The sequence below is a fragment of the Biomphalaria glabrata genome, chromosome 8 (genome assembly GCF_947242115.1).
Source record: "Biomphalaria glabrata chromosome 8, xgBioGlab47.1, whole genome shotgun sequence".
Lineage (NCBI taxonomy): Eukaryota > Metazoa > Mollusca > Gastropoda > Planorbidae > Biomphalaria > Biomphalaria glabrata.
Window position 1 is genome coordinate 45,952,819 of NC_074718.1, and position 14,035 is coordinate 45,966,853.

Consider the following 14,035-nt stretch of genomic DNA (forward strand, 5'->3'; position numbering starts at 1 on the left):
AATAGAATGGGATTCTTCACTCTTATGCGTCAAGAAAATACAAATGTATTAGTTGTTCACTGCATGATCCACAGAGAAGCTCTTGCCTTCAAATATTTGATGTCTGTTCTGGATCAAGTGATTGAAGTTGTAAACTTCCTCAAATCTCGACCGCTTGCATTCTGACTTTCCTCAGAGCTTTGTGAAGCAATGGATTCAGACTACTAATGTCTCCTGTATCACACCAACGTTTGTTGGCTCTCCAGGGGAAAAGTGTTAAAGCATGTCGTCCAACTCAAGGCTGAGCTGATTTCATTCTTGGAGGCTGAAAAAAAAAAAAAAAAGACTTTGGATTTTCTATTCATGACGAGATTTGGTGGGTTAAGGTGACATTTCTCTCTGATTTATTTGACAAATTAAATTCATTGAATTGAAGTCTTCAAGGACCATCGGAAACCATCATCATTGCATCCTCAAAACTAAAATCATTTGGTTAAAATTGATTGTCTTTGTGGCAAAGTAAAATCACGAAAGGACTGCTTTCGTACTTACAATGAATGTGCTTCAAATAAAGAAATCACCCCAGAAATTCTGGACACTTTGAAACACCTGCAGTCAGCATTACTTCTCAACAGTTTGAAGTAATGAATATAAATGGGTCAGCTCTCCATTTGGAAACAATGAAGCTACAAATTTTACAACTAAAGAAGAAGAGCAGCTCAATGATTTAAAAAACGATGCAATTCTTAAGTCAAGTTTTCAGAGAAAGCCTGGATGTGTTTTGGATTTCAATCAACAAGTTATATCCTGTAATCAATTTAAAAGCAATCAAAATAATTCTTCCATTTACATCTTTATGGTTTTGTGAGTTTGGATTTTCAGCACTGACTGAAATCAAATCTAAGAAAAGAGAGAGACTTCTTACAATAGACGATGAAATGCGAGTTTGTTTGTCGACTTTGGAGCCTCGATTAGATTGCATTTGCTCTCAAAAACAGGCACAACATTCACATTAAACATAATACTGAAAAACAGGCAAAATCTTTTTATTATAAAACATCTGTTGCTCTTCGTGGTGTGCTGCGAAATTTTTGTAGTTTGTTTACTGTGCCGGCAGACAAAAAAGTTTGAGAAACACTGGTCTAGAGCTAGATCAACATTGTTGTAACATATAATGTAGGCCTACATAGATTGTGATAGAGATCTACTCTCTACTCAAGCCTTCAAGGTCTAGTATTCTAGATGTAGATCTATGGCTACATAGATCATAGATATATTATATACAAAATCTGGATGATGTCTCAGATTAGAGTGTGACTAGATCTAGAGTCTAGCCTACATAATGCTTAGGCTTAGTAGATCATTCTAGATCTCATCTAGACTCTAGAGAATAGATCTAGAAAATCTAGATAACATCTAAAATCTACATCTCTCTGTTGCTGCATATTTTAAGCATATGAAACTTAATTTTTATCTAATAGATATAGCTAGATCTAGTCTTCACTTCTAGGTCACTTGATAAGATAAATAAATTTAGCTTTTATGTAGCACTACTTTCATGCTTATAGTTATAGCATGCTCAGAGCGCTATGGTCCAATCTCATTGGTGGACCGGAGGGGAGGGGTATCTGGGAGGTTTTCAGTGCTGCCTTTAGGCGCTCATTAAACACATCTCTGCACAAGATATATTTGGACTATAGTTACAGATAATAGTTACTTATTATTAGATACTAGTATTATATAGATCAGATCTAGCATCTAAACCAAAGAAAACTTTACTATCCAGTTTAGATCTAAGTCTAGGGCTGAAGACTTTTTAAAGTTTATTTTAGGACTAGGCTCATCAAGACTAGTAACTTGTTGATAAATCTAATGGTCCTAGATCTGTGTTTCTTTTACAACTTTCAAATGCTCTTTAAGATTTGAAGCTAATTACACCTTAGCCCAAACCTTTTGGCTGTTGTGGCTGAAGCACTTCACTAGTCTCAATTGAATTTTTGGTGTAAACTAGGGTTTTGAATTTCTATATTTTTAGGATGCTTCGAAGTCCAACCAATTCTTTATATTACAAGAGTTCTACATCTATTATTAAAATGTTATTGCTATTTTTACTTTTGAAAATGTCTACAGGCTTACAAGAGTTTAGCAGCTTACAACCAGTTCCTAGATGGTTGGGTTCAAGATGTTATGGCTTTTAAACCACTAGCAAAGGTAAGTAATAAATATTGTTATATTATAGTTAATATCTTGATATTCAAAGGTATTTACATGTATATGAGACCAATGTCTTGATAAGTACAGGTATTTTAAATAATTTTTTTTTCTTTTTAATAGGTCTTCACTCTCAGTGGTTAGCATGTAGTGCAGCCCTGGATAGTAATAAGTCAAGATAATAGTGAACAAATAGATGCTATCTTACTAGATTTTTCTAAGGCTTTTGACAAAGTTCACCACCATAGTTTGCTTAAAAAATTAAAATATTTCGGCATTAATGGTCCACTGCATCAGTGGATTAAAGATTTTCTGATAGGGAGAGAACAAACTGTAATAATAAATGGCTCTAAATCAACATCGATAACAGTAAACTCAGGTGTACCTCAAGGAACAGTCTTGGGTCCACTACTATTTTTAATTTACATAAATGATTTACCAAATTGCATTACTTCAGGAACAAAAGTCAGATTATTTGCAGACGATTGCATAATATATAGAACAATAAAAACAACACAAGACACAGATATTTTACAAAGAGAATTAGATGAATTACAGAAATGGGAATCAAATTGGAGCATGTCTTTCCACCCAGAAAAATGTCAGTTGTTAAGAGTAACAAAAAAACTAAAACAAATTAATTCCCCTTATCTTATTCATGGCAAACCAGTAACACAGACTAAAAACGCAAAATACCTAGGTGTTATAACAAATGAAAAACTATCATGGAATCCACATATTGATGAAACTACAAAAAAATCAAACAAAGCATTAGGATTTATTAAAAGAAATTTCTATAAATCGAATAAGAACATAAAACTAAAATGTTATTTAACCTTGGTTAGGCCAATAATAGAATATGCATCCTCCGTTTGGGACCCCTCAACTCAAGAAAACATTAAGAAACTGGAACAGACACAAAATAGAGCAGTGAGATTCATAACAAACGAATATTCATATTCACATTTGACTAGAGTAACACCTTTAGTAAAATCACTAAATTAAGAAAGCCTTCAGGACAGAAGGCTCAAAAGTAAAGTAGCAATCATACATAAAACACTGAACCATAATCTTCAAATACAAAAACAAAATTTAATAAAATACTCTGAAAGACACAAAGATAAAGGCACATTCCTCGTCCCATATGCTAGGACAAATTTGTACAAATACTCCTTCTTCCCTAGTGCTATTAGAGCATGGAATGGGTTGCCTGAGCTAGCCAGGAAAACCAGTGACTTGGCAGAATTTAAGTCATTGGTTAATATGCATGACTAAATGCATGACGCGTAGGACGTAATCATCTTCTTTTTTGAAGTAACGTCTGTATTATATAAGATAAGATAAGACTTAATTGGATTTGAACTTTTGTACCTTTGAAAAAGAATAAACAATTGAACTTCGTGTTGATGGGGCACGTCAGCCTAAATAACGCAACCCATCTAGGAGAAGGAAAACTCTGACTCCAAACCTCCACTCTGTGGCGATACTCCAAACGTGTGGGTATCGGGGCTTGGAAATGACCAAGAGAAATAAATAACCCCACTGCCTTTCCACTTGCATTTCACTAAGTGAATAATAGTGGACCTTCCCCCCCATTTAGGTGCTTTTTGACGGAGGTCTGGATTGCACTACACCAGACGGAGGTCCTTGTCTCACTACATTCTAATACTAGACATAAATTCATCATGAAGTGTTTTTTTTTCTGGATCTGGTGAATGTGATATCGTGAAGGGGCCTGGATCCAGGATGTGACGATTCCACAGAGCATACCCAGGGCACAGTCCACTTTAAGCTTTCTACTGCAGAAAAGTTCCATTTGGAGAGCTCTATGGATGGCGGAGAATGGACCATTGGCCAACCCCACCTTGTCCCATGGATATTCCGGTTACAGTCTTCAGACCTAGATGTTTTCCTTTTATGTCAGTATTGGAGAAAATTGCCAAGACTGAAAACTCCCTTAAAATGCGGGGACTATAGATTTATATATTTTTTAAAAAGCCTGAGGAAACACCCAGCCTACACTAAATGCCAAGGAATTTAATGAAAAATCCATACGAGCTCAGACGTCGCCTCGTAAAAGGTCTGCGCATGGCAGTTTCTTCCAGGACTGCCTGTGATAAGTCAGCTACTGGAAATAAAAAACAGACTAGCAGCAAACACCTAAACCTTTTGCAACTCAACACCTTAGGCCTACAAAACAAGACAACAGAACTCCAACACATACTCAAGAAGCATGATATACACATAGTGCTATTGCAAGAAACACTACTGCCCAAGAAAAAAATAAACATCACAGGCTACACACAGTACAGATGCCTTTGCACCAAATGCCAGGGAATTATGACCCTCATAAGAAACGACACACAAGCCACAGTAAAACAAATACAGAACAATACAGACATCGACACGCAGGAAATACTTCTTTGGAGAGGAGGAACAAAGTACACCATCAAAAACTACTATTGCCCACCATCATCAACAGCAGAAATAGACATATAACTACCACACTACACAAGGACAATAATAGCTGGCGACTTCAATGCACACACACCTTTCCTAGGCTACCCACACTACAACAAGCGTGGCAAAGAAATAGAGGATGTAACAAATGCCTCTAACCTACACCTTCTGCAAAACAAAACTACACCTCCAGCTTTCCTCCACAGAGCACACAACACAACTAGCAGACCTGACCTAACTTTTATCTCTACAGACATTACCGACTCTTCTAAAATAACAGTACTTGAAGACATAGGTAGTGACCACAGGCCTATACTCCTCAATATTGGAACGCCAGGTAGATACCAATCCAACAAAACAACTAGATGGAACTATAAAAAAGCTAACTGGGCAGCTTTTTCACAAGAAACAGACACAAGACTAACAAGCATAATTGAGACAGACGTCAAATCAACCTACACTGAATTAGATAAATTAGTAAAAGAAAAAAACCCTACTAGAGAGAACAAGACAACGTACAACAAATTGACAGGGCTTATTAGATACAAAATTAAAACAGAAAAAAAGAAAAAGTGGACCACAACATGCGAACAACTAGATCTAAACAAGGATGATTGAAAGGCCTGGACCCTTCTGCACCGGCTAGCAGGAAAGAAACAAATAACAAACCCCCAACCTATAAAAGGCACTGACAACATAATAACAGAAAACCTTAAAAAGGCTGAAACCTTCAATAAATATTTTGCCAGCATTAACAAGTCAAAGCCAAGAAAACAACTGGAACAGGCCTTCAGTAATATCTTAAAGAAAGAAGAAAAAGCTCCAACAGTCAACTGTCAGATCTTTGACACTCCCTTCACTCTACATGAACTCAATACTAGGGGACTAGGACCACAGGCCCAAAACTGTATACTTAACTTTATCAACCATACATGGAAAAACTGGAGACATACCACAGGAATGGAGAACCGCAAACATAATACCCATTTTAAAGAAAAATAAACCACCTGGAGACCCAAAAAGTTATAGACCAATATCTCTAACATCCAACATTGGCAAAATGGCAGAAAAAATGATCAATAACCGACTTTATTGGTGGCTAGAAAGTACTTGCTCACTCCACAATGCACAAGCTGGCTTCAGGAAAGCAAGTAGAACAGAAGACCACCTCTTTCGTTTTATCCAGGACACAGTAGAAGGGTTTCATGAAAACAAGCACACTACAGCAGTATTTATAGATTTGCAGCAAGCCTATGATAGAGTGTGGAGAAAAGGTCTATTTTTGAAGATGAAAAAAATGGGCATTCATGGAAAAATGTACAGCTGGATCAGGGCATTCTTAAAAAACAGAACCATCCAAACCCGATTCGAAGGTGCCATCTCTAGTAAAAAAAGTTTGGAAGAAGGACTACCACAAGGTTCAGCCCTTAGCTGCACTCTCTTTCTAATCTTCATGAATGACCTCCCGGACCTCATTTCGGTCAATAAGGCACTTTATGCAGACGACCTTTTAATTTGGACTACAGAGAAATATCCAGTGCTGACTAGATCCAAACTAAATAGAGCCCTCACAACTATCTCCACATATTCAAAATTATGGAAAATGGAAATAAACAAAGAAAAGTCAGTTTATTCAATCTTTAGCCACAGCAACAAAACAGCAAAAAGAAACTACATCCTAAAAATAGACTCTCAGCCAATAAATAAAGAAGAAAATCCAACATATCTTGGTGTAAAACTAGACCAAAGAATGTCTCTAAAACACTTTATGGCAGATTTAAAAGAAAAGGCATCACAAAGATTAAACATAATAAAACACCTAGCAGGAACATCCTGGGGAGCTGAAAAGAAAACCTTAAGACAGTTATACACTGGATATGTCAGATCTGTAATGGATAACTGTCTCTCCATACAAGTAGCTGCCAACAAAACCTATCAATCATAATTAGATACAATCCAAAACCAAGCCTTGCGGCTAATTAGTGGAGGTATGAGAACTACTCCCACAGCAGCCTGTGAAATAGACTCCAATATTGAACCTCTTAAGTTAAGGCGCAACAGAGCAGCATTAAAAGCTATTGAGAGATACAGAAGGTTGGAGGACGAAAATCCAAATAAATTACTAACACAGAGAAATAGGAAAAACAACCAAAAAAAGCAAAGAACTCTGATCCAACTTACTGACGAACTAGCCCTAAAACACCACCTACCCAATAACAGAGAAAAAATTACCAGGTTTTCAAACATTACACCCGGACTAAACTACAAACAACCAACCATCAAAACACATTTACTAAATAACACCTTAACAAAAGAATCAAACCCACTGGAGCTCAAAGTAGGCACGCTTGAAACAATCAAAAGCTATCAAAAAACAGCTATCCATATTTATACAGACGGATCGGCTTTCAAAGCTACCATCAATGCTGGTCTTGGTGCCTTCCTGGTCTTTCCTAAAAATAAACACTTTGAGATAAGCGCACCCTGTGGTGATTACTGCTCAAACTTCCAAGCCGAAATTGAGGCAATTACCATAGCACTCCAGACAGTGGAAAACAAATTATATGAAGGAGTGCAACCACCATCAGATATTGTTGTCTTTACAGACTCCCAATCTACTCTGCAAGCACTTAACAGCAGCACCTCAAACAGCCCAAGAGAGTTGACAACACTCATTGTGACAATCCACCAGATGATATCAAAATTAAATATCAATATTACACTACAGTGGATCCAGGGGTGCCACCCATGAGACCAAGTAAACCCTGAAACCAGAATTTCCAAATTTTACAAACCCTGAAATCATAAACCCCAAACTTTACCAACCCTGAAACGTACCGCATATACAATTTAAGCACCAAAATTTTACGAAAGAAGAACAGTATTAAATTACTACCTAGATCTGTATCATAATATGCCCCCCCATGTTTTAAATATGTAATTAGTAAGCCTATCATTATAATAAATAGAGTTTGTGTGTATTTATTGATAAAGCTTGTAATACAAGTTAAGAGGATTTAGTACAATTTTATATTAACAATGTTTGTAAACCCCCCCCCCCCAACACACAGTTATTTTAAATGATGTTTCTCTCTTAACATTTTTTCCCTCATTATTCATTTGAAGCAGCCTACTTTAATCAACATTGATAAAACTGATTCCATCAATGTACACGCATGGACCTGCAAATCTATTGCAACAAGATAAAATTGATTTTGAGATTTAGTACAGATCTACTCCAAAATGAACATTAAGATTTAGTTTCTAATATTTAAATGTAGACCTAGATGGCTAGAATGTGCTGGACTGCCTATACATAATTATAATTTATTTGTATAAAAAAAAAACTATAAATCTATTGACCAATCGATCTATTTTTTCTAGCCTTCAGGCGAATGCAAACTTACTAATTTAATTCTTCAATCATTGATTCTAGTTCTGATCTAAAAACGATATAAATATCCTAAATCTAGATCCTACTTCTATAATACTCTAGACATAGGCTAAGGCTCTATGTCTATATGGAACCTATACAAATTTTAAAACATAAAACACGGGAAAAAAAAAAATTTTCTCACTCGTGAATTTTTTTTTCTTTCTATTTCTAGATCTAGGACTAGCCGCTAGGTACGCGAGTAGATCTAGACTATTCTAGACTATATCTATACTAAATACAAGACTTTACAGTCTAGATCAGATCTAGATTGATCATAGAAATAGATCTAGACTCTAAATCGAGCCGATTCGAGGCGCGTTCCGTAGATCTAGAAATTCTCTATAGATCTAGAATGTTTACACTTTTTTGTCACTTAAAAAAAAAATACTGTACCGGTAAATAAAGCTTAGTGCGCATGCAAAGTGAAAGTCTCGCGAATAGCGAGATATGAGACTGGTCGATTTTGTTTAAAAATGGCGGCTCGCGCGATCGGAACTAACAAACTAAAATTAACGGGGGAAAATGACCAGAAATTTCAAAAAAATCTAAATCAACTAAAACCCTGGATTTTTACAAAATTGTAGAAGGCAAACCCGGAGGGGGGGAAAATCGGACCCATCAAAACCCGGATTTCCGGGTTATTCCGGAAAAGTGGCACCCCTGAGTGGATCCCTGGACACATTGGCATCATGGGAAATGAAAAGGCAGATAAGCTATCAAAGGCAGGTTCATCTATGGAACAACCAGATAGACCTGTTAACTACCTCACCCTAAGGTCAATGTTAGTCAACAATCACAAAGAGGAGTGGCTCAACGAATGGGCATCAGGAAACACAGGCAGAGCCATGTACAGAGAAATGACTACGCCTAACAAACTGGACAGTATTAACTTCCTCCCCCGCAAAGAACAATCTACAATCTTCCAACTAAGAACAGGACACACACCACTATTAAATTATCACCTGAACAAAATAAACTCCACACAACTACCCCTTTGCAGACACTGCGCCCACCCCTTTGAAACCGTAAACCATATCCTCTTTGAATGCCCCTCCCTAACCCACCTTAGGCAGACCCTACTTCCACTACAGCTGAACAACTGAAGAAAACAGCACACTTTTTTTCCTTGGCACAGTCTGCAAAAGAGCTCACAGCTCAGCAGCAATAAAGCTGGCTAGAAGAAGAGAAGAAGAAGAAGAAGAACTCAAATCTAGTTTAATTTTTATATTTACTTAACACACTAAAATATTCAGACAAAAATTATTCATTCAATTTATTATCTTCATTATTGTCAAATAGTTAAGGTTATGTTTGTACAATTTTCTATTTCATGTCAATTGGAAACATTTTAAATTTGAAGTCTACTAGAAAACATTTTATACTTTTTGTTACCATGGAGAAACTTTTTACTAGACATTTAATTGAGAACAATGATGAAAGTGCTTTTTATCTAAAGACGCATAAGTTAATAATGCTATTTGATTGAGAAATATCTAATGAAAGATAACTTAATAATGCAGCCAACTATTGATTTGTAGAGAAATTTTATACCACCAATAAATATTTTTTTAGAGCTGCACATGTCTTGGATTTCAAACCTAAGAAAGCATATTGTTAAGTAATTTACATGCATACCCTGGGACCCAGGAGTAATCCAAACATAGTTATTTTATGCACTGACCAAAACAATATGATTTTAATATTGATATGCAATGATATTCTACGCTTAGTTGTAAACAAACTACTCACTTTATCTGCCTGTCATATCCAAAATTGCACATGGAAAAGTGTTTGAGAACCATAGTCGCTCTATGACTGAAGGAGGCCAACTTGAATATCCAACATTGCTACATACCCATCATAAGCTTGGCCCAACTTATGATCCTGCCCTGGTCATCATCAATCTTTCTGGATAGAAATAATCAAGTAATTAATAATGTGCATACAAAGATACTAATTTTCAATTAGTCTTCAAAACTGTATTAATTTTCAAGTCAACATGCACCAATTAAATATTAATAATGGCCAAAAAATGGACCCTAACCTTTAAAATAAATCTTTGTAACACAATCTTAAGGTTTAATTTTTTCCAAGTTATTTTGTTAACTAAAATATTTATTATCATAGGCAACTGAACACTCCTGACATCTGACTTACAGTGAGACATTGACTAACAAAGGATTGCTATCTATTCTGATGAAAATCTGACTGAAATGAAATTATGTTTCATAGTTTAATAAAGAAACTTATTTCTGGGTAGATTTTTGTTTGGTGTTAACCAATTTATTTGTAACCATTGCAGTATCTTTACTTGGAAGACACTTTGGCCAAAAGTAGATACCAGAGGATCATAACTAAAACCAGTTTAGAATTAGGAATTATACACACTGAGAGTCAAAAAAGAAATATACCACCCTGATATGGAAAAAAAAAAGAAACATAATTATAAACTGTTTTAACCCTATACCACATGTATCCCAAATGCTTCAATACCTATTAATTTTTTTCACACATAAATCTTTCCAGATGAAAAGCTTACAAATGGAGTTAATGCCACATGAGGTTTTCATTTTATAAATCTGTTAATGCTAGGTGAGTTTTTATTAATATAAAAGTGGCAGACTTTGGAAAAAAAAGGCTGTAGTCCATCAAATATTGAATCTAGCTAAAAATACCAAACATGAAAAGATAAAGCTGAAATACTTATAAACTTGAGCCAGTGACCAAACAGCAACTGCACAGTAAATAGAATCCTGAACATGAGCTATTCTATTTGTATTCTTGTCAGATCCAATAGAAGGAAAAAGACCATTGATAGGACTCTGGTATCGAAAGATTTGATGTTTTACTGGAGATACAATAAAATTCAAAATAGGAATCAATACATACATTTTTGAGATAAAATAAATCATCAAATACTCAATTACAATAAATTAACAAAAAGAGTTAAAAAACGATGGGTGAACTGTTACCATGATTGTCCAGAGTTTCAAGCTCTGCTGTCCTAAAGGAGATTTGGGGTAGGATTTAATAATCTTCATTTATGAAGGAATGCCCAAATGTTATTTTTTTTAAAATTGAAAATCATTTTTTGTTCTGCTTGAACTATTATAATATACCATGGGCATTTTTTATTGTCTTGAGCTTTGCTAATACCAGCAAGTGTTCATTTTGATTTCTTTATTACAGCAGCTTTCTTGTACACACAACTTTTGATGTTTTATTAGTTTTTCCTTTCCACTTTGATGTTTGTGCTCTGGACTCTTGATCTGGTTGTTGACTGAATCAATCATGTCCCAATGTAGTCCAATTAACCTAAATTGACTGTACTAGTGATATTGATAACTACTAAATTTAATATTAAAGGAATAGAAAAGTACCAGACATAACGTATTGGCTATGGAGTTAGTAGCACTTTTCCATAGCAAAATTTTAGGGCACAGACAGAAAGACAAGTTAAAAAGTGATTTTGCTAAGAAAAAAAGTCAAGTTTATAACATATGTATATTAAAAAAAATGCTATTTTCTCATTGGGCTAAAGCGAACTTTTATTACTAGATTACAGTGATGTTTTGTTAGTGAGTTATGGAGATGTTTTGTTTAATGATTAAAGTAATGTTATTGTATGGAGGTTTTGTAAATAAAGAGCTTACAGAGCATATAAAAACCATCAAGTTTTATGTTCAGCATATGAGGTTCTTTTTCTTTTGTTAGTAAATCTCCAATTCATGCATCTGGACATTGTATCTTCATTTTGTTCCTTTGTTTACTATAAACAACTGTAAATGAATGACTGGTTTAACAATCTGTACAAAAGTATAAGTCTAATGAAAGGAAATGGCATTTCAATATTCAAGATAATGTTTTAAAACCCTGAAATGTGTCTATTAGTTAAAGTAAATACAAATAATATCCATCTTATTGATGGTTGTGTAAACAATAAAATATTAGAAAAAAGAGCTGCATTTATCTTTTTCTCTGTTTTTTAATGAATTTTCGAAACTCATGAATGTTGGTAAGGTTCACAGTTTAATCCCCTACCGTTAAAACAAGATAATTAACTCTGAACTTATTAAAAAACATTTTTATAAAAAACAAAATTTCTAAGGAAAAAAAAATAAATGTTTCCAAATTAAATAAATGACATCTCCATCTCAGTGGTGCTTAAAGTCACAATGTCAAATTTTTTGATGGTATACAAACATAAGAATTCATTTATTTTTACAAACTTCACATGTTGCAACTTAAACATCCAGACAACAAAAGAAAATTTAATATATGATATACGCTATCAAGTGTAATAAAGTCCACTGTTCATCTTGACCGAGTTATTTAGTGTTTTGATATAACAGCTGAACCCAGGAACAATTAAACTTGATGAGAAACCAATGTAGTTTCTAAAGAACTAGATTTAATAGAAAGCTGTAACATATATTTGTGAGCACATTTTTCCTAAACTAAATGTTGTGCTCAGAGGACAAAGATTTTCATCTATTAATGATGTCATCATCATGTTTGTAAATAATATTTTTTTAAGCAGAAAGATGATTAATTTTACACTATTAAGTTAACAGTATTCATAAAATTGAACACAAACAAAATAATTATTAATTAATGAAAGTATTTGTTTAAATCATGTATGCTTTAACATGAGTGGGACTCAATGTTGTTAATACTTGTTATATTTGAGTTACATTCCTTTGTCATTGTTAGTTATGTGTCCTTTGTTGCGAACAAGCAGTATGATGTATGAATTAAATGTCTATGTCCCCACCCTTTGTGACAACTGTCAGAACATTTAATCCAATAACTATTTATTGAGTTGAACTATGAGACAATGAGAATTTCAAAGTGTAAGTAATGCATAGTAAAGAGAAAGTAAAGCTCCTCTTTCAGACCATACAGTCTATAGGGCAGATGATGTTAAGATCATCTGTTTCTTTGGCCAATGGTTAACAAGCAGGGTGTCATGTGGCCAGCACAACAACAAACCGCCTTTACTTTCCCCAACTAAAGTCAGATGCCCATTAGAGTAGGGGCACCCTAAAAATCATGAAGCTCAAAATACCAGTTTTCGCAGAGATTCAAACCCAGGACCTCAGGTTTGGAAGCCATGCGCTTAACCACTCAGCCACCACACCCCCTAAGTAATGCATATTGACATGAAATATATATATATATATATAGTTCGTCCATCGTGGTTCGATGATGACCACTTTGTCATCCAGGGGGCTGAGGGCTTTGCACTGGCGTTTTATGCCTCCTCATGTGGCTGGTGAGACCTATGTGAGCCCGGAATGTTCGGCCGCACACTGGGCAGGTTATTCCAGCTGAAGCTAGTGTCGTTTGTCTTGCTTTTCTTTTCTGGTGTTTTTCTTCTGCCTGCGTTGTTCTTTTTTCCTCAGCAACCTGTGCGCCAGTTTTCACAGCGCGACGCCATGATGCTCTGTCATGTGCCTCTGTCTCCCAGGTGCCAGGGTCTATGCTGAACGCCTTCAGAGAAGCTTTGAGGGTGTCCCTGAAGCGCTTTCTTTGCCCACCTTGCGAGCGCTTTCCTTCGCTTAGTTGGCCATACAAGAGTCGTTTTGGGATGCGGTGGTCTTCCATTCTGTAGACGTGACCTGCCCATTGCAGCTGGGACTGCATCAGGATTGTGTGGATGCTTTGCAGACACGCTCTTCGAAGGACTTCTGTATCTGGTATTTTGTCTTGCAATTTGACATTTAGTATTTTTCTCAGACATGTCATGTGGAAGTGGTTTAGTTTCTTTGCATGTTTACTTACAATGTCCATGTTTCTGAGGCATAGAGCAATGTAGGGAGGATGACGGCTCTATAGACCCCTAGCTTGGTGTTTGTGGTGATACCACGTCTGTTCCAGACATTTGTAGACAGTCTGCCATAGGATGCACTGGCCTTGGCGATGCGCAGGTCGATTTCACTATCCATT

At 35.5% G+C, this 14,035-nt stretch overlaps 1 protein-coding gene across 1 annotated transcript; it reads right to left on the minus strand.

Annotated features, from left to right (window-relative positions):
* Window positions 1-148: 148 nt before the first annotated feature.
* Window positions 149-12,167, minus strand: LOC129927603 (probable phosphorylase b kinase regulatory subunit beta). Its single transcript, XM_056037214.1, has 5 exons — window positions 11,740-12,167; window positions 10,790-10,934; window positions 10,244-10,294; window positions 9,836-9,994; window positions 149-304 (listed from the first exon to the last, which is right to left on the minus strand). Exons 1-4 carry the CDS (start codon window positions 11,774-11,776, stop codon window positions 9,934-9,936), a joined length of 294 nt encoding a protein of 97 aa, XP_055893189.1. The 5' UTR covers window positions 11,777-12,167; the 3' UTR covers window positions 149-304; window positions 9,836-9,933.
* Window positions 12,168-14,035: the final 1,868 nt, after the last annotated feature.